The sequence below is a fragment of the Lissotriton vulgaris genome, chromosome 4_1 (genome assembly GCF_964263255.1).
Source record: "Lissotriton vulgaris chromosome 4_1, aLisVul1.2, whole genome shotgun sequence".
Lineage (NCBI taxonomy): Eukaryota > Metazoa > Chordata > Amphibia > Caudata > Salamandridae > Lissotriton > Lissotriton vulgaris.
This window is the reverse complement of record NC_141691.1, coordinates 926,681,528-926,707,115: the sequence shown is the minus strand read 5'-3', so window position 1 is coordinate 926,707,115 and position 25,588 is coordinate 926,681,528. Positions and strand designations below refer to the sequence as shown.

The 25,588-nt window shown below is 44.4% G+C and overlaps 1 protein-coding gene across 2 annotated transcripts in view; it reads right to left on the bottom strand.

The window, feature by feature from the left end:
• LOC147722733 (NFX1-type zinc finger-containing protein 1-like) overlaps positions 1–25,588 on the bottom strand; it is a 1,249,199-nt gene that overhangs the window by 380,585 nt on the left and 843,026 nt on the right. For both annotated transcript variants that reach the window (XM_086965207.1, XM_086965208.1), the window contains one exon: positions 2,451–2,590. In XM_086965207.1, coding sequence (XP_086821333.1) covers positions 2,451–2,590 — 140 coding nt within the window. The remainder of the gene's footprint in view (positions 1–2,450; positions 2,591–25,588) is intronic.

Here is a 25,588-nt window from a genome sequence, read left to right as displayed (position 1 = left end):
CAATTCCCTCTTGTATGGGCAACAGAGTTGGTTAAGTACTTAGGGGTATGGGTTAATCGAGATCCAGATTGAGTCCACCGAGAGAACTATGCTACTGCTACAACGATGTCGGAGCAGCAAGTTGACAGATAGGTGCATCTCCCGCTCTCTCTTGCGGATCGTAACACCCTAATAAAAATGGTGCTTCCTAGGTTTTTGTACCTTTTCAATATTATATCTCTCGATTATAAGAGCGGGGGCTTCAATGTACCCGATATCTACCTGTATTATCTTTGCGCGCACGCACAGTATGCACATTGTTGGTTAACGTCTCCCAATTTGATCTTGCATGTAGCAGTGGAACACTGAGACACTCATCCCATCCCGTTGAGCTCCATCTTAACACACAGACATAGGACTACACCTGAGATGCAATTAACACTACCAACTTGACAATTGCAGCCTGGCAGGCGTTGGGCCGAGAGGCCAGAAAGCTACCGGTATACTCCCCGCTGCTACCTCTTGCTTACCACTAGGACACATCGGTAACTCATGAGGCAGGAGCTATGCGCACAATGACACTGGTGGGAATTGACAAATTGCAGGACCATTATCCCAGTGGCATCTTTGTGCCAACTGACGGCATTGACTATAGCCAAAACAAGACGCCGCTTTCATTTTTTTGCTTCACAGGCTGAAAAAAGCGTTGCAAGCTCATTACCCCACGTTTCCTGCCGAACCACCCACGTCACTGGCATTGCACACACTTCATATAAGCCCTACCCAACCCAAGCTTGTTAGCAAACTCTACCAAGCTGCTAGAGAGGATAGGATCTCTTCATACAATAAGAGCTTGGACAAATGGAATGAATGTATAGACCCACAGCTCACGCAGAAAGAATGGGAACATTGCTGCCAACTGACTAGCGCTCTCACTTCTAATGGAATCTTACGTATCATACATTTTAAATACCTTCTTCAGGTGTATTACACGCCACACAAACTCTTTAAATATGGTTGTAGGGACACTGATGCTTGTACACGGTGTGGTGCCTTTGGGGCGGATTTTTGGCACCTGGCTTGGGCCTCCGAGCGGGCGTGGAAATACTGGGCTGAGATGGTGGCCAAATTAGCTAAGATAATTGGGGTCGAATTGCAATGTTCCCTGCAGATGTGCTTATTGGGCCTACTTCCTTTCCTGAAAGGTGTCAAGGACAGACTAGCAAGGGTGGCACTGCTTATTGCCAAAAGGCAAGTGGCGAAGGTGTGGGACAGCACACAGAGTCCTTCAGCAGAGCAGTGGCTCAGGGATCTGACATACTGTAGAGAAAATGTAGTACTGTATGCGGAGGAGCTGCCGTCGTCCTCCTGGCCAAATAACATATGGGAACCCCTATTGATATACTTGCATTCTGTTGCGCAGCCAGACGCCGCTGCTATCACTTCTGTGTGAATAATAATCATTATAATCCCATGTACTGAAAGCTATATGTAACTGTGTCAATGTGGTTGGAATCTATCCCTTTTATGCATGCATTGTATCCACAAGTTGGTTGATGGTTCTTTTTTCATATTGCTGTACTCTTTAATGACTCATCTGTACACTGTATGAGACTTCCATGATAATCAATTTAATTAAAAAAAAGATAAGAACATGTTTATGGTTGTTTTGATTAAAATATTTTATTCAAGATATTTTTGTGATAATAGTTATTATTAGGCACTGCCGTGTATGGAAGTACAAGGAATACACTGATTGGATTATGGGTATTGTTAAATTATCATTGTGACCTTTTAAAAAAATTCAATAGGTCTGCTTTATGTGTTGAACCCCAGATAAAAAACAATAGGCGTGCTTTTTCTATTTTGATGTTCCGACCCTTTGCAAAGGCTGTAGGTCTGCTTTACTCAAGATTACACCCATTCAGATAGTTACTTTACATTAAAAAAGAATTCCGAAATTCAGTGAAAAAAATGTTTACAAATTGCGTTATAGCTAGGTAAAATGTCAATAAACATGTAACAAACACTTCAAAATATTTTTTTTAAACCACGGATATTCAACAGTTATAGTTAACTGAAGTAACTATAATTTAAAAGGTGGTGGTTCAACCAGTTCCTAAAAGAAAGAAAGCTTCAAAGCTGTCAATTCTAGGTAACAAAGTTTTATGTGACCCAATCTAACAATAACGGTGGGAGAATGAACTGGTGGAACAACTTCACTGACCAGACAGTTCAAAAAGGCAGGATTTTTTTGTGTGCCTACAAAGAATCAATTAACACTTAATGAACGTCCAGTAAAAGAATAGTGTGCAGGACTTTGAACAAGTATAGTATAATTAAAGGTGGCCAGTAGGGCAGAGGAAAGAATGTTTCCTTTGTTTCTACATGCTGACAAATGCATCACATTTTAAATTGAAAGGGCACTCTGTGCACATCTAAAGAAAAACACTTTAGTAAATAGGCAAAACCTGTATAATTCCCAGCGCTGTGGACGAGGAAGCTGCCAGAGGTCTTCAATGTTTTCAGATAATTCTTCATCCATGTTGTTTGTTTTATCCAATTCGTGCCTAATTATCCTTTTCAGTTTCTTTTTCATGTTTTTGGTTATCTGTCAAAAACAATCATAAGCATTATTACTGCACAGCCTGTTACTCTAGCTAGTTAATAAAGGCACGTATTAGTTGCGGAGCCCCAATAACAGCAATAGATACCGGGCACAGTGTGGGCATGTGCATACCTAAAACAATTTCACAACCAAGATGTGCACTTTCTCTGTAGCCATTCTTGTGGGGCCTTCAAGGGCCCTATCAAGTGTATTAGTGCAGGCCACCCAAGTCCAGAGACTGAACGCAAAGCATGTGTTACTGGTCAAAGCAGACTCCATTTTGAAGAGGACATTGCTTGGGGAAGACCCTAGTGGATTGAAACTGCTAGCCCAAATGTAATTATTACAAAATGCTTTATTAAAAATACAAGGTACAGAATTAACGTTTAAAAATGAAGTATGTTTAATGCAAAATTGTAGTAGAGAGCCATACCTAGACTCAATAGGTCTGTAACTTAGAAATACGGTCTGGATTTTATGAAGTTCACAGCATTTTAACATGAAGACACATTAAGCTGAAATGCTTATTTTTGCACTTTAACCGAAAGTGGTGCAAGTTATTTTTCTTCTTTGCTGCAGATGTTGCCATTTTGAAAGCCACCTTATCAGTTAATGAATAGACATTTGTTGTATTAGCCGACTGGTAGTGACGTTCACCCCACAGAAGATGTGGATAACAGGGAGGTTGATACATGGGTAGATCATATTACAGACAAGAAAAGATGTGCCCAACACATTAAAGAATTATCAAAAAAGTGAGCAACCCGGAATACCCTTGAGGGCTTGGGTAAGTAAATGTAGAAAGGTAAAAGTGCCTTCAAGGGACTTTATTCAATCTATGTTTGTTAATTAAAATTAATATGAGAAGAACTAATTTATCATCCTTACAATGAGTTAATCAAAACTGATCAAATTATATTATCAACATAAAACATATAAACAAGGACACAAGGTGTATACGAAAAAAGTGTTTTTATCAAATAATTCATTGAGAAGAATCAGCTTCATATACAGATAATCAAACAAATAAGATTTTAGGACTGTGGGTACACATACAAATAAATTACTAAGTGACTCAACAGAACCTAAAAGACACCTATCCCAAAACACATTGAGTAAAACAAAGAAGGGGATAAGGCGTAATGTCGACGTTTCAGTTTCTTAGCAGTTATTTGATGAAACCATCCTCAGGACTGTTATCAGTTCAGATCTGTATAGAAATATTGTAATCTGCTTGCAGATTTCTATCACCTGCACGAAAATCGTGGGAGGATCACAGTATCCTAGTAGCCTGGCAATCAAAAACGGACACCGCTCATTCAGGCTGGATGTGAGGTCTGAACTTCATTTGCAAAGGGTTCATGTATTTACACACAGCAAAGCTCGTCCGGTATGTATCAGGCAGAGTTTTGTCAATTCTCTGAGATAATCAGGAGTCGTTACAAATTCTGCAGCGCCTAAAGGTACGGCGAGGTGGAGTCATAAATGCATATCATCAAAGTGAAGCTTCACTTCGATGATATGCGTTTATGACTCCACCTCGCCGTACCTTTAGGCGCTGCAGAATTTGTTACTGCTTACAGGCTCGTTCAAGCACAAATTGATCGTAACGACTCCTGATTATCTCAGAGAATTGACAAAACTTCAAGCTTCAAGGGGGCCTAGTTACTGCAAGCAGGGCGGCCCCGGTTGGCAGTGGGTCGCCCCACGTTGAGGTAGAGCCCACAGAGGCTCTGAAGGGGCATTTGTTCTTTTGAGTCCCCCAGAGGGGGGGGGGGCTCCACTGAAGGCGCCAGTATGTTCGTTGAGCCCCGAGAGGCTCACGCAGTCCCCCTTGATGTGTGGAGAGGCCCGTGGGGTCTCGCTTGACGCCGAGTCCCCAGAGGGGGCTCCAACGGCCATATATAGTTTCAGAGCCTGTGTGGCTCCAACGTTTGGGGCATGTGATATGCCCAGAGCCTGTGTGGCTACAGCATTTGGCCGCAGTGTTTGGTGCCAGAGCCTGTGTGGCTCCAGCGTGGGCGCAGTTTGCGCCTAAGAGTCAGTGAGGACCCTGTCGCAGTTTTGATTCACAGCTGCCCAGCAATTAGTGGGCAGCTGCACCGTTTAGGTCTTGTGATTGTCCTCAGGTGCCCAGAAAGTAGTGGGCACCTGCAACGTTTAGGTTTTGCGCCAGTGGCGCACCCCTGACTGGCGCTGCCTTGGCAGCGCGCCCTGACATTCTGGACAACAGGGCTCTTTAGTCCCTTTATTAGATGGGGGCTGGTATGTGATTTTATTTAGGCGCAATATGATTATCTATTTGATGGTAAATGCCTAATGTGAATTTTGCGCAATGTGATGTGGTGCTAGGAAATGTAATGTATTTAATATGATTACGCACCTTGTCTTACACCTCTGAATGTTTTTAGGCATCATGTGTTTTTGCGCTATTGAGTTAGGTTCTGGCACCCCTGAATGTTTTTATGCATCATGTGTCTTCCCGGATTTTACACCTCTGAATGTGTTGGCTTATGCATCATGTGTTCTTCCTTCCCTACACCTCTGAATGTTGTAGGCATCATGTGTTTTCTTTCCTTACACCTCTGAATGTTGTGATGCATCATGTGTAATGTGTTCTTGCCTATACCCCTAGATGTATTTTATTCTTAGGTGGTGGTGTTTTGCCTAGTATAGTTATACTAGAGAGGTTATGTGTCCATGCGTGATCTAGGCCTATGGTTATTAGTATTGCATAGTGTGTACCTACCTTTACCAGTAGTTACTGGTTGTGATTTATAACTGTTATTTTGTGCTATACTTATTCTAAGTTCTAGAAGTGCTATTTCTAAAAGTGTTGATTCTGACAGTGGGGTTAGATTGACAAAAGAGATTTATTCTCGCTTGCACACCATATCTTTCTGTAATTTTAAAGTTGTAGCGTGCCCCAGGGTGTACCCTCCTTCAGGATACCCTTCAGAATAAATGATGGCGTGGCCCTCAACCCATGTGAATTTCATAAGGCTGGATCTGGGAATTTGATTGTGATGACACACCTTTCATGAAATGAAAAAATAAATACAAAGACTTCTGCAAAGAATGTGAACCTGTTTTGGAATAGAGTTTGTAGAACCAATATAGCCCAGTGAATGGGTTTCATGCTGTGACCAGGGGACGTTGCTCAGGTTGAGGGCCACGCTATCATTGATTCTGACAGTGGCCCATGTGGCCCTGTCCTGTAAATAATCCCTTGTGAATATTGCTCGTGCCAGTTGGCACAAGGTACAAGTGTGACTTCTATTTGATGTGCTTTTACAATACAGAAGTTATTTTTATATAACCTTGTGTGGAGTTCCTTTTGTGGTGTGCCTAGTATGTTGTTGCTGTTGTGTGCTGGCGTAAATGCTTTACACATTGCCTCCGAGTTTAGCCTTACTGCTCGTGCCAAGCTACCAGGGGGTGAGCAGGGGTTATCTTGGCGTGTGACTCCCTTGCCCTGACTAGAATGGTGGTTTCTGCCTGGCTTCAGCGTCAGCCTTAGCCATAGCAATTTCGCTAATAGTTCTCGCAAATTACTATGAAGTTGAACTTCATTGTAATTTGCAAAAACTTTGAGAAATGGACTAAAGTGCATTTTTCAAAGTTTCATGTTGAACACACACATGCCCTAAGGGCATGTGTTTGCGCAACATATGTGCACAGATCATTTTCAGGACACCCCTGCACCCTTGAAATCGCATTCTTAATTTGCGATTCGCTAATTGCAATTCGCAAATTGAGAATGTCTTCCCATTCATTCCTATGGGCCTCTGGGCGCATAGGAATGAATGGGGAGGTATTCCTTAATTGTGACTCGCAATTTGCGAGTCGTAATTAAGCAAATTTAAGAAATCGCTATTTTTAAGTGATTTCTTCATGCATTGCATTTTGCTATTCCTTAATAGCGAATCGTTATTTTTCGCTATTAAGGAACAGAAAAATGGGTCCTTGATGCATCTGGGGGTTAGTCATTCCTTGATCTGCTGTTATATGAGCTGAGAATACTTTCCATCTTATTCTGCTTAAGCTTTCTGCTTAGCTCCATACCCTCATCCGAACCCTCTATGGGTTCTGAGCTGACACCTACATCCTTATCCGCATTTATTTTGATATTAGCTTAGAATTGGGATGTTTCTTAATTAATCGTGATTGATACTTTTATTATATTAATGCTAACTTTCGATTCACTAACTTGATTCATTATCAAATATTGATTGTTAAACTGTATTGAAAACTTAGGAGAATAATATTCACATAAAAATAATGAATAACAAAAAGATTTAAAATAAAACACTTTAAGGTGGCGTAGCCAAGATGGCGGACTAAGACCTGCAGAACCAAGCTCTGTCCTCACCGCCTATAGGGCACGGATTTAAGCGCCAATCCGCTGAAATCTCGACTCCAGACAGATGCTCAGGGCCCCTGACTCCTGGGGCGTACAGACTGATGGTGTGGCAACGCCAAAATAAGCATCTGCAGAGGTTCTCTGAGGCGCACACAAACGGTGGACCGTCATAAGCGGCTGGAGTGGAACAGCAACGCTCCCTGGCCTACTGCAAGACCAAGACAGGCAATCCATACCTGCTGGCTTCCGGGGCTGCACTGGAAAAGAAGGGATGGCCTGGCTGAGGGTGCCGACAACCCCACTGACCCAGTTGCACAAGAGTCCTGCAGTCGAGGTGTGGCCCTGAAGGGGCCTGCTGTGCACTAGGGCCTGGATTTCCTCTTGCCCATGAAAGTGGCTGCACAGGCGCGGATAGGTGGGAGTAGAGTGCAGACCCTCAACCTCACTATTTGTGCATCGCCCGACTGGGCGGGGCCTCCAGCAGCCCATAGAGGGTCAGCTAGCCTGGCTGCGGGACTTCTCATCGGTGGAACCTCTGAGTCTTGAGGCAGTTACCTGGGCTGCAGTGGTGACAGTCTCGGCGGAGCTGCTGAGGAACGGTAGACCTTGCTAAAACTTAACTGCCACACCTCGCTCCCTGGAGAGTACATGGACTAAGTGGGCCCTGCACTCGAGCTCGTAACAGAGGCCTACCCCGCAGGAGCAGAGGTCAAAGGGTGGCACCCCTTGCCCTTCCCATTACTGTAAAGCTTTGCCTTTTGAGGGCACATGGGGCATAACCCAGAGGCGTGACCCACTGATCTTCTGTTCTTTGAGACAGCCGCCCGGGCTGCAGTGCTGATTCACCTGGTGAAGCTGCAGTGATACAGCAGAACTGGTGGGATCCGACCCTACCTATCCTGCACCCCAGTGAGTGAATAGTCTTGGAGGGCCTGAGCTGGACTTTGTCTCTCGCCTTTGGCAGAGGCCTACCCCAGCCTCCATTTTGTCCAGGCATCCAACGGACTTGGGGGTGTGGGTCGGGCTAGAGTTTTCAACTGCTCACCTCACTAGCCCTGAATGAAGTGCTGACTGTCAAGGATAGGGGAGGCCTGGCTTAAGGCCTTAACTCTGGTAAACATCTCCTTGCCCTCTCAGGACGCTCTCAATCGCTCTGCATAACAAGGCTCACCTGGGACTCTTGCTACTCATCCAAACAGGGGAGCGAACATTGTGACTTCCGGGACCTCTGACATTTGCCTCTACGACTGGGGACCGCATTCTTGCCCAGAACAGGTGAACAGGCACATTATCATGGCCTCCACTAAAAATAAAAAAAAGAACGATCAGTCCGCAACATGCTCCGAGACAGCTCGGAGAAGCCTCAAGCAATAAAGCTGCAGTGATAGCTGTAGACACAGCGTGCGATACCGAAGATCTTGCCATCCCTGTCAACCACATGTTTATGGAATCCCTCTTCACCACTCTTTGTGAGGACTTGCAAGAGGTTAAGAGGGATCTCTCCTCTGCCCTGCGAGAGGTACATAGAGACCTGGATGAAGTGGGGGAAAGGGTTGCTGCCCTGGAGGACTGAGCTACAAGAAGGCCATCTTGCGCAAAGCCCAAGAGGCTTATCCACTTCAGTTAGAGGGTCACACCCTTCACCAACATCAATGCATGGCGGCAATCACTTTGCAAAAATGGCAAGACTTTCGGCATGTCACGGCCCATTTGCGGATCCCCAGAATTTCCTATTCCAGGGGCCACCCGTTTCATCTCATCTTCGGGGTTGATGGCAAAGTCTGCCATCTCTCTTCAAATCCTGCAGGGTCCTTTGTATAGACTATCCACCATAAGACACTCCTCCTTCATCCCCAGGAAATTGAAATGTGACACATTGACAGCGCAGGAGCCAACATATATCCGTCGCAGAAGGCTTATGCCCTGACCATAGCGCAAGAGAAAGGGGCCATGCTTCACTCCCTATTCAGAGAGGTGGCTTGAACCTTGACTGAACAGTGAGTCACTCCACTTCTGAGGTGGGTCTATGGTAGTGAGGATAGGCCGGGAGGCTTGATAGATGCCTTGAGAATGGAAGCCCTGGCGGGTGCCACCTCCTTGCAGACGTTTCCATGTTTGATGGACTGGTTCTGGTTGTTCCCAGACTTTTCTCTACATTTCTGTTTTTCTCATTTTTTAGGGGTTTTTATTAGATCACTCAACATGTTGGGCCTCAGCCTCACTTAATGGCCGGGAGCCTGCTACTCATTGTTCCATGTACACCAGAGAGGGGCCTTCCCAAAGCGCTTATTCTACATTCAAGCTACCCGAGGCTTAAATTAGTGAGCCTCAAAGTTCAAGGCCTTAACAACTCCACCAAGAGAACGGCTATCCATTTGCTGCTCAAACGTATTGGGAGGGAGGGCCTCTGTCTTCTCCAAGAGACCCACCTAGTTTTAAAATATACTCCTAGAATGCAGTCCAGATGATTCCCGTGGCAATACCGGTCCTCTTGTCCTGCTAAAAGGGGTGGGGTTCCTATTTTTCTTTTCAGGCGCTTCACTGGGAGGTTGTTGGCACTACGTCTACAGTTAGGCTCTTTTTATTTTACCCTAGCAAATGTTTATGCTCCTAATAAACAGCAAGAGAGCTTCCTGACAAAAATGACTGGCCACTGTCCTTCAGTCCGCTGACAGATCCATTGTGGCTGGGGGAGACTTGAACCTGGCAATGAACTCTGACTAAGAACGTTCTGGCCAACGATCTGTTCAGACAGGGACCTTTTCATCAGAGGGCCTCCAGTGGCTCGTAGACTGCGGACTGCATTATATGAGGTGACAAACACCTCCCCATGTCAGAGATTACACATTTTTCTCTGCTGGACATAACATATGTGCACATCGACCACTGCTTAGCTACCTCTTCTCTGCTAGATCGCATTACTGATGCCCCTATTGAACCTGCGCTCTCTTTCAGATCACGCACCCATTACTATGACACTGCAGTTACCCGCATCACCTGCCCAGAGCCCGCACTGGCAACTCCGTGATACTTTGCTGCAGTCCCATCCCACAGTAGATAAGATTCAGGTGGTACCTGCAGATTACCTATCCTTACATGACAAACCAGAGACTGCACTCGCCACTGTTTGAGAAGCCCTAAAACTGGTGGTCTGAGGAGAGCTTATTTCTCTCTCTGTGGCTGAGAACTGTATGCATTGAGACAAACATGCAGACCTTGAGTGGAAGGTCTCTGAACTGGAGGCTATCCACAAGAGGAACGGCGCACATAGGATTTGGAGGGAAGTGGAAAAGGCCTGGTTGCAGCTCAAGAGGTTAGATCTCGATTGGGCGGAATTTTCCATGCTACATCTTAAGCACAAATTCTACCTGGGTAACAATCAAGGGGGTCAATGCTAGCTCATAGGCTTCGCAGCAAAGTGTACGGCGGTTTGGTGGAAGCCATCTGCAACGACTCCAACACTGAGATGAGAGATGCTGAGGTCATCGCTGCGGTTTTCCAGAAATATTATGATTCGATATATACGCCGGCGGTGGACCCGGTTGTAGAACCAGCTGGATATCTAGGCAATGTTGACCTCACTCCTCCAACTCCAGAAGAGGTGCGCAATTTGGACCAACCTATCCACATAGAGGAAGTGATCGCAGCGATTGCCTGCCTGAAGCCTCCTCTACTCACGTAACTTTTTAACTCTTTCTTTGAGACAGGCTCTTTAACAGATTCCATGTTGGAAGCCTCCATATTGGTATTTCCCAAGCCGGGCAAGGATCCGACCCACTGCGGGTCATACAGGCCCATATTGTTGTTAAAGATTGACGCGAAACTCTTTGCAAATGTTTTAGCATAATGTCTCAATCCCCTCATGCCGGATTTTATCGACCCCGATTGATCGGAATTCATCCCCTGTCGAACAGTGTGAGGGCAACACTAAGCGTATATGCCACCTTATGGACAAAGTACTCTGGTCACGCAGAGAAGTCTTATTGCTATCCATAGACACCGAAAAGGCATTCGACCGGGTACACTGGCCCTCCCTTTTTGACATGCTGAAACTGTTCAGCTTTGGTGAGAGATTCCAGATATGGATTTGGAGTATTTATAACGCACCCGAGCCTCAGTTAAGGTTAACGGAGCTCAGTCCTGCCAATTTTCTATCGGTCAGGGTACAAGCCAGGGTTGCCCGTTATCAGCGCTTCTTTTCGCTCTGTATATGGAGCCCTTGACACAACTGCTACAGGACATTCCTGCGGTGACGGGGATTCTGTTCAAATCTGACCAGCATCTGATCAGTCGATATGCTGATGACATCATTATCTGCTTTCGGAGCCCTAGACCTCTCTCCCACCTTTAGTCACAGAGCTTTGTGAATTTGGTTTGGTCTTTGGTTTCAGGGTGAGGATGCAGAAATCGCAAGTCCTGAACCTCTCTGCCACCAATCCGAACAAACAAGTTTTTAGATCGCAGTTTCCCTTGGAATGGGCTGCTGAGGACATTTTGTATCTGGGCATTTCTCTGGCGTGGACCTTACCCAAGATGGTAACTATCAATTACGCTTCCCTTACTGCTCAGATCTATGAGAGGTTATCTTGCAAAGTACGATATGGTCCATCTGGTGAGTGTACCCCTTTTTTAAGGTTATAAGAGGCATACTCCAGGGTTGTGTCTTGGCACGGCTTTTATTTTCTCTATTTATTAACCAAATAGACTCAACCCTAGGCCAGATTTCAGCTGATGCTCCAATTATAGAAAGGGGCAGCGGTCCCAATTTTGTTATATGCGGATGACGCTGTTTTAATATGGTGTACCCAAATTGGACTACAGCATCTTATAGATAACTTCACAGCATTTATAAAGAGTAGGAAACTTAGCATTAACAAAACTAAGACCTTTGTCATGATATGTGGGAAGAAAGCCAAGTTAGCTAGCTCCTTTTTTATAGAAAATGAGAAGATGCAATCAGTTAAATCTTTTTGTTATCTTGGGATAACATTTGCCGGTGATGGGAAATGGAGAAATAAGCACGACAATATAAGCCTGAAAATGAGCAGGAATACAAACAGCATATTCAGTTTTTCGACCAAATTGGGGTCCAGAAGATTTAAAGACATGATAACCATCTATAACGCTAGATGTGTGTCATCTGCATTATATGGGGCAGGAATCTGGGGTCATCAATGCGGGAAATCACTACAACATGATGAAAATAAGTTCCTTAAGAAATTGTTGTGCGTTCCTCACTCAGAATCAGCCGAACTTGTACATGAGGAAGTAGGTATAAATTATATCTCGGATCTAGCAGCATTACGCCCTTTAACACTCTGGCGATCTATATGGTCGAAAACTGAAACGCTATTCACACAAAAAATTATTAGAGACTACTTGAGGCTCGATCATTTTTCCTGTATCCCGTGGTTTAAATATATTCTTTACTGGTATAATCTCATATTTGATTACAATATCCTGTCCGCACCCGAGTTTGCGGCTTCAATTACTAAGAAGGAATTGAAAGAAAGATTTTTATCATACAAGAAGGAGGCAAGAGAAAGGCAGTCTAGGAAGCTACCCACTGTTGTCTTTTATTTGGGACTAAACTTAAATAAAGGCTTCCAGGCTTACCTATCCATAGTCACACGTAATTCCCATCGATTTGTTTTAACTCGTCTCAGGCTAGGAATTGTGCACCATCTGGTGGCAATTCCGCACATGAAAACTAGCACAAACTCTGCATGCCCTTGCGATCACACCAAGACAAAGTTGCTGCCACTTTTTATTGTTCTGCAAATTTTAGCATTTTTTAAGGAAATTTTATTTAAAACCTATCTTTTTAAGACATAACGTTCAATCCACAAAATCAGCTATGAAATTAATGTTGTCTTTAGAAAGCCCAGACATCTGTTTTTTTGTAGCAACGTACATAATGAAATGCATAGCTGCAAGGAAATCTATAATTCATTGATGTAATCATTTATGGCCGATAATACAAACATTAAGCTGAGCCCTATAGTATTGCACTTTAATTAATTTTTGTAGAATCTGCGTTGCATTTATCCAATTATTAATTTATTGCTAAAATTGCACATAACTAACTTATAATTAGTATATATGGAGGAAATTCTGTTGTCGCAAGAGATTTGTTCCAAACATTGTGCCACCCAAACCTTTTGATAACCAGGGGAGCATATTGCATTTTTACTGATGTATTTATGCACGGAAGCAAGATATGCACTAATTATTTGCACTTGTTACAGAAGCATATTGCACTTTTTCCTATGTATTCTTGTACTGAAGCAAAATTTGCACAAATTATTTGCACTTGTCACTTTATTGCTTAAATACATGTAATACGACAAAACGAAATAAATCTTAGTAAACCCCTTTTTTAAAAGGGGCATGGTATGGTACATATGTATAGTATTGAGTAGGGATGTTAAGCACATGCTCCCTGGCATCAGTAAGCTTGCCGAAAAATGGGTGAACAAACAACTAGCATCCTTTTGGAGACCCACAATCTGCTTCATCCAACTCAAACTGGGTTCCGGAGAGGACAGGGAACGGAGACGGCATTGTTGAGGGTGGTAGAGGATTCCAGGAGGATTCTGGACGCAGGTGGCAGCGCGGCCATTATCCTCCTGGACCTCAGCGCCGCCTTTGACACGGTGAATCACCGTGTCCTCCTGTCTCGTCTCAGAAGGATCGGAGTCAAAGGCAGGGAACTTATGTGGCTGGAGTCCTTTCTTGGCGACAGATTCTTCAAGGTCTTTTCAGAGAACAGCTGCTCTCCGCCAATACCATTACAGTGTGGGGTGCCACAGGGCTCCTCCCTTAGCTCCACACTGTTTAATGTTTATATGGCGCCCCTGGCGGAAGTAGTAGCTCCTTTCGGAATCCAACTAGTAAGCTATGCTGACGACACCCAGCTAGTTGTTTCTCTTAATCAGGTGGAGTCCCTTCCTTCCAATCTTTGCTGTTGCCTGGAGGCGGTCGCGAAATGGATGGACTTGTCCCACCTGAAATTGAATGGAGGAAAAACGGAGCTGATGCTTCTAGGGAAAAAGGCCATATTCAACAACTTGACACACTGGCCCTCCTGTATGGGCCCTGGACCCACTCCAAAGACCGAGATCAAAAGTCTCGGGTTTTGGTTGGATGCAGAGCTGTCATTTAAGATCCAGGCAAGGAAGACAGTGGCCACCTGCTTCGGGTTGCTGAAAACAATTCGAAAAATCCTCCCTCAGCTACCAGAAACAGCTAAGAAAACCATAGTCCAGTCCCTTGTTTTATCTAGGCTGGACTATGGAAACGCGCTCTATCTTGGAGCCCCTGTCTCGGTCATCCGGCAACTTCAGGTTGCCCAGAACTCGGCAGCAAGGCTACTTACGGGCACTAGCCATCGCGCATCAGCTAGGCCCGCGCTCTGCACCTTGCACTGGCTCCCCATAAAGGAGCGAGTCCACTTCAAGCCACTGTGCACGGTCCATAAAACACTCTACGGGAAAGGCCCCCCCATTTTAGACGACATGATTAGGCCATACAAACCTCCTAGGAATCTTCGTTCGAACCAACAAAACCTTCTGGTAACTCCCAGGATTAACAGGGCCCGCACAGGGGGCCGTCTTTTTTCGCATAATGCGGCTGGGTTATGGAATGCTCTTCCTCTACCTCTTCGTCAAGAACCTAACCTACTCGCCTTTCGGAAAAAGTTAAAAACATTCCTGTTCCCAAAAGCTAGATAATACAGACCTGCATCTTTTAATCCATCTCCTTCTGGTTAGTCCTAAGCGCTGGGATGCTTCCGAGCGGCCATGCGCTCTAGAAGAGCCTTTTAATAATAATAATAATAATAATAATAATGATAATTATCTTTTGATACCTAAAGTTGTTTCATCATGAGCTGTAATCAAGAATTTGTAACTCTGATGCTTTTTAATTCTATATTAATGGTTTTTAGTGAATGTATGTTGTATTGTTCCGCTTATATGGTTTTGTTTTGACAAACCGAATAAAAGCATCTTGAACTGAACTGAACTATAGGTACCTAGAGGTATGGGAATGCCTACTCCTCTCGTGGATGGGGCGGGTGGCGGCGGTTAAGATTCCTATTTTCCCTCACATTCTCTATATTTTCCAAACTCTACCCCAGCCCCCGCCTAGAACAGTTTGCTCTCTTCAATTGGGCATTGACACATTTATATGGGGTGGTAAGATACCCCACCTTAATAAACACATTATTTACTACTCAAAAACCGAGGGTGGACTTGTGGTGCCCCAATTACTTTGATATTATCAAGAGCCAAGCTGAGGTTCGTGGTGGAGTGCAATAGCCAACTCTGTGAAAAACACAGGGTCTTTATGGACAAAGTGGTGGCAGGTGCAAAGATATGGAGAGAGGTGTGGCTCCCCTGCCGACACAGAGCGCGGGGCCTATACAACTCGCCAGTGACGAGTACAGTTTTTAAGTTTAGGATGATGTTGTAACCAAATTCTGTTTGACTACCTTACCCTCCCCAATGACCTCCTTCTTCACCAACCCGGACTTAGCGCCTGGAATGTCTCAGGGTAGGTTCCGTAAGTGAATTGACAGGGTTTAAACGTGTGGACTGTTTCTTTGATCTAGTGGACGTCTCCCTTTCGACCAACTCAAAACTGGCTATTCACTGACCGATGCTGACCGAGTCATGTACCTGCAATTGCGTCACTAGGTAACAGGGCCTGAGGTATGACATGGCGTGGGTTGAGTGATGACCCCGTTTGAGAAATGGCTGTTTCTTAAGACAGATTACAAGCGCTTAATGTCTGAAACCTACGCACTATTGGGAAAGGGTAATCTGCAGTCAAGGCCCCCGGCCAGCGGAGGCGGCAGGCCACGATAGGCTGGCCCCTTTTCGCTAAAGAAGGGGACAATATACATCATTGGGTGCACAACACAGCTCACTCAATGGCCGGCACAGAAACTGCCTATAAAATTGCCTCTTATTGGTACTAAATTCCGATGAGGCTTTGTGGATGGAACACAGGCCACTCTGGGGATTGCTGAAAGGGCTTTGTTAACTCCGAGACTTTACTCCATCTTTTATGGCATTGTCCCAAGCTCACTAGATACTGGGTTCAGGTCTTGAACGACATTGACGTAGCCTTCAACACCACCATACCACAATTCCCAGCATACACTCTCTTGAGGCTCCTGATTCCCCTGATGTACCCTTTACACTCCATCAAGGGAAGACAAGACGGCTCTTGCATTAAATGCAGCACACCATGTAATACTCTCGATTTGGGCATGGATAAGACATCGGCACACACCTCTTGGCTACACAAAATGTGGTGTCTCCTGGAATGGAGAAGCTTTCTCTAGCAGTGACTCTGGGACATTCCTCCTATTCAGAATTGTGGGCTCCTTTATTCACATCCTTTCCACTGAATTTAAGGAACTGGCAAGCCTGTTTTATCTCCTGCTCCTTCGCCTGATCACACAGACCCCTCCCTCTGCAGTTTAGCTGTTCCACACTAGTTTTTGCGCTTTAGGTGCATTCTTGTTTTAAGATATGCTTGCCACATTGCATATTTTTCATAAGCTTGGAAGGATGGGTGGGAGGAGGGGGATGTTCCTGTTGTTTCTTTTCTTTAAAAAAAGTCAGCCTATGTCATGCTGCTGTCCTCAGAGTTGTAGGCATTAGATATGTACTGAAATTGGATCACAGCAAGCCCTAAAGGGTTGTAGGCGACGTGCTGTGTCATGAGCAGCACCCCTGTTGTAAGGTGGCTGATGAGCGTTTGTTGCTGTTTTAAACTGTGTGGAAGTGTATGGAGAGACTTTGTTTAATATCTAAAAGCTCGGCAGTGAACTAAAACTGTCCAAATTCTTCTTTAATTCGGGGCATTGCCTTTTAAATTGCATTTGTGCTATTGTGTGTTACTATGCTTGTGCATTTTAAAATATATCGTTTTTACAGCAATCACTCTTATCTTTTCCGTGTACCATCTGCTGGTCCCCGGTCCGCCACGGCTGTTGCTGGTTGTTGTGGAGGGACACTCAGCACCGGAACCTACCGCAGCGTCATTAGAGCTGCCCCAGCCCCTTCCTCCTACATATTCCCTTCCACAGCGTGGAAGCGCGCAGCGGCACGCCAAAGGCAAGCCCGTCTGCGCCCGTCCGCGCCAGGACGCCGCTCGTCGCCCCGACCCATGCATATCTCCTTAGCTGCCTAACGGTAAGCCTTTTTTTACGTGTCATCATGTTTCATTATTCCCGGGAAGAACTGTTTGCCCTTAATCCTAGATATCAGCCAGATGCCTATTAACCTTATGTCTCACAGAGCACAGTTAAGGGCAGTACTTGCAAAACCGCCATTTCCTTTGTGTCCTCACTTAGTCCTGACTGCCCTGCCCCCACCAACTTGAATGCGACCAATAGATGTAATCAGATATCAGCTCTTTACCTCAACACAAGATCCATACCCAAACATGCCCTTGAGGTTTGGAGCCTCTTAGATGCTGAGCGACCTGACATTTGTTTCTTTACTGAAACTTGGCTACACAGCCTAGCTTCGCCTGATGTGGCTATCGCCTTTCCACAGGATTACCATCTTATTCGGCAGGACAGAGTTGGGAGTAGAGGTGGAGGCGTGGTGGTGGCAGCCAGATCTCCTATCTCTATCACTCTGCTCGACTCTTTTGTCAGTCCTATGCTTGAAATGTTAATAGTAAATTTCCTGTACAATAAAACATCACTGGGTAGGGCTGCCTTCGTTTACAGACCCCCGAGAAACAAGACTAAATTTGTCAATGTTCTTCTTGACAGGATAGTCTCTCATGTACTGGCCAAAGATAATTTTATCCTGGTAGGCGATTTTAATTTTCATGCGGAAGCTCTCCATGATGAAGATACCTGCCACCTAATTTCTAACTTAGAAACGTTATCATTATTTCAAAGAGTTACTGGACCTACACATCAGGCGGGGCACACTCTCGATCTTATATTCTCTAATTTCCCCAGCCTTAATTGTGAGCCTCCATTGCCTATGACTTGGACTGACCACCACCGTGTCGAGTTTAGTTTTTGTATACCAACTGACTCCAGGCCCTCCGCTTGCTCGGATACTAAACTAATACAGCCCTGGCGGAAGCTGACCCCAGAAGCATTTTCTTCTGTTTTTATACCCCCTAACCCCCATATCACAAACATCAATTCAACTGTAGCCCAACTAGAAGCATCAATTAGGGGCACTCTGGACACCATTATACCTGAAACCACAGTCAAGGTGAAATCAATAGCTTCGCCTTGGTTAACGGATGAACTCAAAGCGGATAAATCCACGAGTAGGTCGGCGGAACGACTGTGGAGAAAGACTGGAACATCTGAAAATCGGTTGAACTATAAACGGGTTCATGCTAAATACTTAAAAAACTGCAAAAACTGCAAAAAACGCTTATCTCACTGTTAGACCCGGGACCCCGGGCTGGCCAAGGCTTGCGCAAAAGTCAGTCAGGGATCACCAAGTCTAAGGTCAGGGCAAGGGAGTTACACACCAAGATAACCCCTGCTCACCCTCTAGGTAACGTGGCGCAAGCAGCAAGGCTAATCCCGGAGGCGATGTGTAAAGCGTTTGCGCTCCCACCCAGCAACAACACCCAAGGCCCACCACCAAGGAAACTCCACACAAGGTTATATAAAAAATAGCCTTTGTATTATAGTAAAAACACATTAGATAACACACACACTTTACAATGTGCCAACAGGCACGGGCAGAATTTACAAGGGATTATGTACAGGACAGGGCCACATGGACCACTGTCAGGGGTAGGCACTTGTTAGAAATAATACTTGTAGGTATAACACTTAGCACATAAACATATAATGACTGTAGCACCAAAATAGTAAATGCAGCACACATCAGTAAGCACTGGTACAGAGTAAATACCTCCTACGCAACCCTAAACACTGTAGGAAAATCACACAGGGAACTAGGACCTTATCATCAGGACCTAAGGAAGGAAAACCATCACCTAAGCCGGTCACTTTTAGCAAAGGGAAGGAAACCTAAACAATCACCGAAGCAGGTCACATTTAGCCAAGGTAATAACATAAACAATCCTCTAAGCAGGTCACTCTTAGCAAAGGGGATAAAACATAGAATACCTAAGCAGGTCACTTTTAGCAAAGGTCATGGAACATAAACAATCCTCTAAGCAGGTCACTCTTAGCAAAGGGGATAAAACATAAAACACATTGCACATGAGGCATTAAAACATATTCAGAGGTGCAGGTAGAACATTTGCGCAGGAATCAAATAAACAAGTAACTCACAATGCGCAGGGTGCACATAGCACAACACTAGAACTGTCCCTCAGGCCAACTGGCCTCGCAAGGGCTGAAATGCCCTGAGTCCAAATTGTCAGGGAAGGCTGCGCAGGCAGCACAGAACACAAGCCTAAACGTAGCAACTGTCCACTAAGTGCTGGACAGTTGTAAATCACTGATGGGCAACGTTGGAGCCTCGTGGGCTCAAGAACACAAGGGTGGAAGTACTGTGTGGGAGCCTCGGGGCTCTGACCACACTTGTGTCCCATAAGAGCCTCTCTCAGGGCTCACATAGCAAATAGGCACTTAAGAGCTTGTTGCGTTCTAATCTAGGACCCTGATCGATACTGTGACCTTATGCCCCTATTCGGCTATAAATCCATTTATTCCCTATATTGGCATAACCGTTCAAGTGCAATATTCAGAAACTCGTCTCTGGCCTCACATGAACAGAGCCACATTTCAGAATCGCTTTCTCTGCCACTTCCTTTGCAACCAATTAGTGCAATGACATAGCAGAAGTTACTATCTGAGATTCCTAGATTAACACTCCGAGTTCTTCAACAAGATAAAAACTCAGCGACCTGGAAATCCCCGCTTGCTGTGTTTTGATTAGTAATAGAACTCTAATGAGCACTGATAGACGATCACTTCCTAGTGACATCTTTATTGACGTCTTATGGCCAAACAAGGCACCTTTCAGGAATAAAAATGACCAACGTTGCCTTCAGCAAACGCTGATGTTGCTGCTGTTTACGCTAATGCCATCGCTGCTGAAGTAGCTGTCATGCTGATGATACCATAGCTACTATCGCTACTGCTATCGCTGCTAACTAGCGAACAATGGTGTGGTGAACTTAGGAGCTGAACAGCCGTCCCCCTGCAAGAGCCCAGCAGATGCAAGCTGCCTGCGGACGCTGCCCCTCCTCCTCCTCCTCGACGCGCTGAGAAGAGACGCTGTCTTTCTCCTGCAGAGAAATCCAGCTCCGGCGTTTCTAGTCTACCCTTGCGGGTGATTGGGATATCGACCCCCCTGAAGGAGATACCAGACCTCCATCATTCTATTCCAGAGGTATGGTGTTGACTAAACCCTTAGAGAGAATTCTTGAAGCAAACCTTGGCAAAACCAACTTAACTTAAAGCTACTTACTTACTCCCCTCCCAAGTATTAGGCTTAGGTCAGGTACACTGGGGTAGGCGTAGTTAGAAGCACCAGTTGAGTATTTTAGTCTAATGTATATATGAATGTATATATGTTTTATTCATTTTAAACCATTGTATGGCTAAGAAACCATATCAATGCTTTTACAGTATTATTTTGCAATACTTATCTTACTGTACGTACTTTTTATAATAACAAGTCTTGCAATTGTGGCAATTCATTTCTCTTGTACGAGAAGAAAGACTGTTCAATAAATGTTACCCTTTATTGACAACGCCCGTCTCTCTATTCTCTACATATTGTGAAAGTAAACTGCACAACCACTGACTGAGTAAAATAACTGTCTATTGTTTCACACGACCCTAGAGATTGACTCTTGATCTGAGGAGCAAAGTTGTCGGAAAACTGAATCCCTTCTTGGCTGTGCCAGGGAAGCTGATCACTTCCTATTCAGTCAAGAAAGTTTCCAGTGACCTTTGAGCTAGTTGGTAACAACCCCAATTAAGTTTAGCATAGTCAGTAGAGGCCTGGAAGATCCGCACTTCTACGTCGATACTACTGTTTATGTTATTCCAATGCGCAGGGCCTATTGGGAAAATAGGAACTACACTACATGGCGCCCAACGTTTGGTAAGGCGATAAACTAACGCAAGACGTTAGAGTAACTCAGTCGTGTATATTTCACACAGACCCCTTTCTCCCGTAAATACTCCAATAGACGTCTGGAGTGGGTGAAAGGTTAAAATCCGCCCGAACTCAGTAGGAAGAGATTCCTATGTAAAGCTCTGGTTTATTCAACGTTGAAGGATACAGTGTTCCAAAATATTGTGCACCTAATCTTTGTCTCCTTGGAGACCTGCTCTGCAAACCTTGCATTTATACAATGCCAGGAGAAAACGGAACCACTGGGGCCGCAGCAGATGCGACTCAGCAGGGTCCCGACGACACGGTACCGGGTGCAATAATCATCCCGGCACATTTAAGAAAATCTATAACTTTAAAACTTATAGAAAACGGACTGACACCACAAGGTGGTACAGTAATTTTCGTGATAGAGGCACACGAACATCGGCAGACAGAGGTATTCTATTCATGGATAAACTTTCCAGCGGCAAACGCTAGAACAAAAGAGTTTCACTATTACAAAATAGAGAAACCACCGGAAGAGTACGCTCCTTTCGAGGAGATTGAAATCCCATTAAAATTCCAAGAGTACCTGCTCTGGTTTAATGGCGCCCTAAAACATAATGATCATATTACCCGGCTCGGTCCACTAGGTAGACCAGGAGCAACGTGGCCGGTTCTAGCCAGCTACACACCACATCCGGACATTGCAAAAATGTCAAAAGAAGAGCTGTTAGTACAGCTAAAAACACTTATAAAAATACATAGGCAATTAGTCCAATATGTAATGCGGACTGCAACAGTCCAACCAGCTGTTAATGTACCACAGCTGACCCCTCACCAGGGGAACACTAATAAAATCACACCACAGAACATACAGTCATGTCTTGGTAAAACACCCGTAAAACGGGAACAAATTCCTTTCTGGTTAGCACAGAAAATCACTCAAATAGAGGCAGTATTTCCGGATACTAACCTTATCGAGAAACACAGAATCTTGACAATCTGCCTTCCTATGGGAATCGCACCACACGTGGAGGACTGTGACACTTGGGGTACAGTCTTTGCTTCCATTTACACAAAAACACATGATGTTCCGTCTATGGCGGTAATACCAGATGTGCTACGACAGATTCAAAATGAATACGGTCCAGAACCTGCTTTAACTCTTGGTATGAAATTACTGAAAGACTTCAAGCAGGTCTCGGCTATATTACTAGCCAATATAAAAGGAGAAGCAGCATCTGTGGCGATCCGCCAGAAGTTGAAGGAAACAGATATAACAGATCAGCCAGTTGAGCTTGCCAGAATCATAGAAAAATGCTATGAAGAATTAGGTAGAGACAGCTTGGGTGGAAAACCAGTAAAGCCCCAACTGCTCGAAAATCCTGAAAAATTATTTATTAAAAATATTTCAAACACTCCTCAAAAGAGCTGGGATGGAAATAAACAATCCACTCCCAAGCAAAAAGTTTTCCAGTCCAGAGGAAGGCCTCCTCGACGGAGGGAAAGAACTCCGACTCGAGAACACCAGTCTCCCCAGAGGGAGCCCTCTGAGAAAAGAAACAACCTTAAAAATAGGGATAATTTGAAAAAACCTGATAGATATCAAAGTATTGATACACGTCCCTCTCGATCTTTTTCGCAGAAATCGGAAAGAGGAGGACGGTCAGACCCAGGAGAGCACACCAAGTCCAAAGACAAGGAACCTGCTCAGAGTAAAAAATCTCAATTTCCAAAAAAGAAGGTAGCCAGTATTAGAGTAATCAACCATGCCGAGAATACTGAGGACACAGTTGAAAAACAGGGAGTGGGCACAGACAATGTTGGACAGTGCAGCAGAAATCACTATAGCCCGCAAGATCTTGATGAGTCATCTTGAGACAGTGGACACGAATGAATACATTCAGGTTGAAACTGCCGACACCAGACTTAGCGAGCCCCATAAGATATACGAAATAACATTGCGTATAGAGGGTGATAAGACTAGGAAAATAAAGGGTCTATTTGGGATAAACTCTCAAAAGGCTATGATATTCTGTTAGCTGAAAAAGATTGGCCCCCAGAATTTGTCAGGGAGAGCCCTCATGGCGAAGAAATGATTATGCCTGCCTTCTCGAATCACATTCCGATTCACAAAAAATATACTTATGCAAGGAAATGGGCAGTAGCCCAGGCACTGGCATTATATAAAAATCATGTAGGATGGGATGAGGACTCACCTCCTCACAAAATCCAGTTAAAAAGTGAACCAACTGCCCAACGGCAGTATCCCATTAAGCAAGAAGCTAAAAAACAAGTCAGGGAGATCTTAGATCAACTTGAATACCAGGGGGTGATTGAAACATGCACCTCTCAAATGAACAATCCTTTGTTTCCTGTCTCCAAACCAGACAATTCATATCGTCTAGTTTTGGACTACAGACACCTTAATGCATGTTGCAAAACATTTGCAGTACAAAACTCGCATAGTGCAGCCCTAATGAACAACATAGTTAGGAAAAAATATAAAACGACATTAGACATATCTAATGGTTTCTTTTGTCAAAACATTGCACCAGAAAGTAGGTATTTGACCGCTTTCTCCGTAATGGGGTCTCAGAAAAATTTCTGTCGACTCCCACAGGGGTTCAAGAACAGCCCAGGACTATTCTCAGCTAGAGTAACAGAGTTACTACAAAAATATGATGATGAGGCATTATCTTACGTAGATGATATCTATCTCACAGACGACGACTTGGATACTCACTTGAAAAGAGTGAACACCATTATACTTGGGTTCGCAGCAGAGGGTTACAAATTCAACTTTAAAAAGTCTCGAATTGCCCATCTGACAGTATTATTTTTGGGATACGAATTATCAAGTGAAGGAAAAAGCCTAGCGGACAACTTCTTAGAGAAGTGGGCTGTACTCCAAGCTCCAAAAACGCTGAAGAATTTACAATCCATACTAGGTTTTCTGAATTTCGGAAGAACTTACATTCTAAATTACGCAGAGAGGGTTAAACCTCTCTACGAACTAATAAAACCTGATTTTAAACAAATCAATTGGACTCAAAAACACACAGAAATTTTGAGATCACTGCAAACAGACATGTTAGCAAAAACAAAATTAGATACACGTGACAACACACGCAATCTTGTAATCCGAGTAATCCCAGGAAGATGCGGATTCACATACCTGACCTCTAATGAGGGAGAAAATGTATCAATTTCAATCAAATCTCACTTGTACACACAAGTAGAAAAAACATTCAGTCACACAGAAAGAACTGTGAAAGCAGTGCAAATTGCATTAGCAAATGAACGAGAATTAGCACATGGTAAACGGATTAATATCCTCACAGCGGAATCCGCCTTCGAGGCGCTATTCAGCCCAGTAAAATTGCCTACAGTGTCACTGGATCCGAAATGGATACAGCGTGTAGATTCTCTAGGAGCGGAAGATGTGAAATACTATTTCGCCCCGCAATTAGAAGAACTGAATGATTTAGAATATGAAGAAGAATATCCTCTGCCAATCGAACTTCTGCCTCTCCCACAGTACGCCTGTATAATCTATACAGATAGATTTGTCCAGCATTTCAACGTAGAGAGCAAATCCTACGATGCAGCATGTGCGATTGTTAAAGGTTGTTGGCTGTGCGGTAAATTCAGACCGAAAGTAACAAAAACTGAATCAGTAAAGTACTGTTCGGCTCAGAGAGCTGAAATCAGATGTTTAAAGATGGCGCTTGAAAATGCAGAACGTGAATTCCCCACACTTATCGTGTGCGATTCTCATTTTTGCGTCAACTCTTACAATAATAAACTGCAGAGCTGGATTGAAAACGATTACAAAGATGACACAGGTGCCACAATAAAGCATAAATTGCTCTGGAAACAGGTAGCTCTTTTACAGAAAGAACTACAAAAGACTCACGTGATACACGCACAGAGTCTTCAACGTGATGGCGTTCACGTTGCAGGGAATTCATTGGGTAATACAGCCACAGCGGAAGCAACTAAACCGGCTTCCGTAGCCACAAAAAAGTGTACAGAAAAATACATAGACGGGGAAACAATGCTGGCAGTAAAAACGACCTGAAAGGCGACTGTGCAGCACTACCTGTGAACTATCCACTCAATTATGCATACGTAATCGATGCAAACTCAATTCCTTTTGCTCGAATCCCTGGAGTGGGGGAAAGGGAAATTCCAAACAGGGACCGGAGGGGCTTCCTCACACAGGAAGCACACATGGGATTGGGTCTGAGACACCAAACAATCAGGGACTCTCTGAGAGAATTAGAATCAGAGTACTGGTGGACGGAAATGAGTGAAGGCATTCCCGAGTTTGCAAAAAACTGTGAAGACTGAAACAGGGATCGCTGTGGAGAACCGGCCAGTGCAGTGTCAGAAGCCCTAATAGAAAGCATCAGGCAATCTATCCGCGCTATCAAAAAAGAGAAACACGTCCCATTGTACATCATTAAGGCTGAACACACTTAAAAAATGTGGCCACCAGCGCTCGGCTGACGCCAGAACGGTTATAAAAAGATCTGCGAGTCTTTA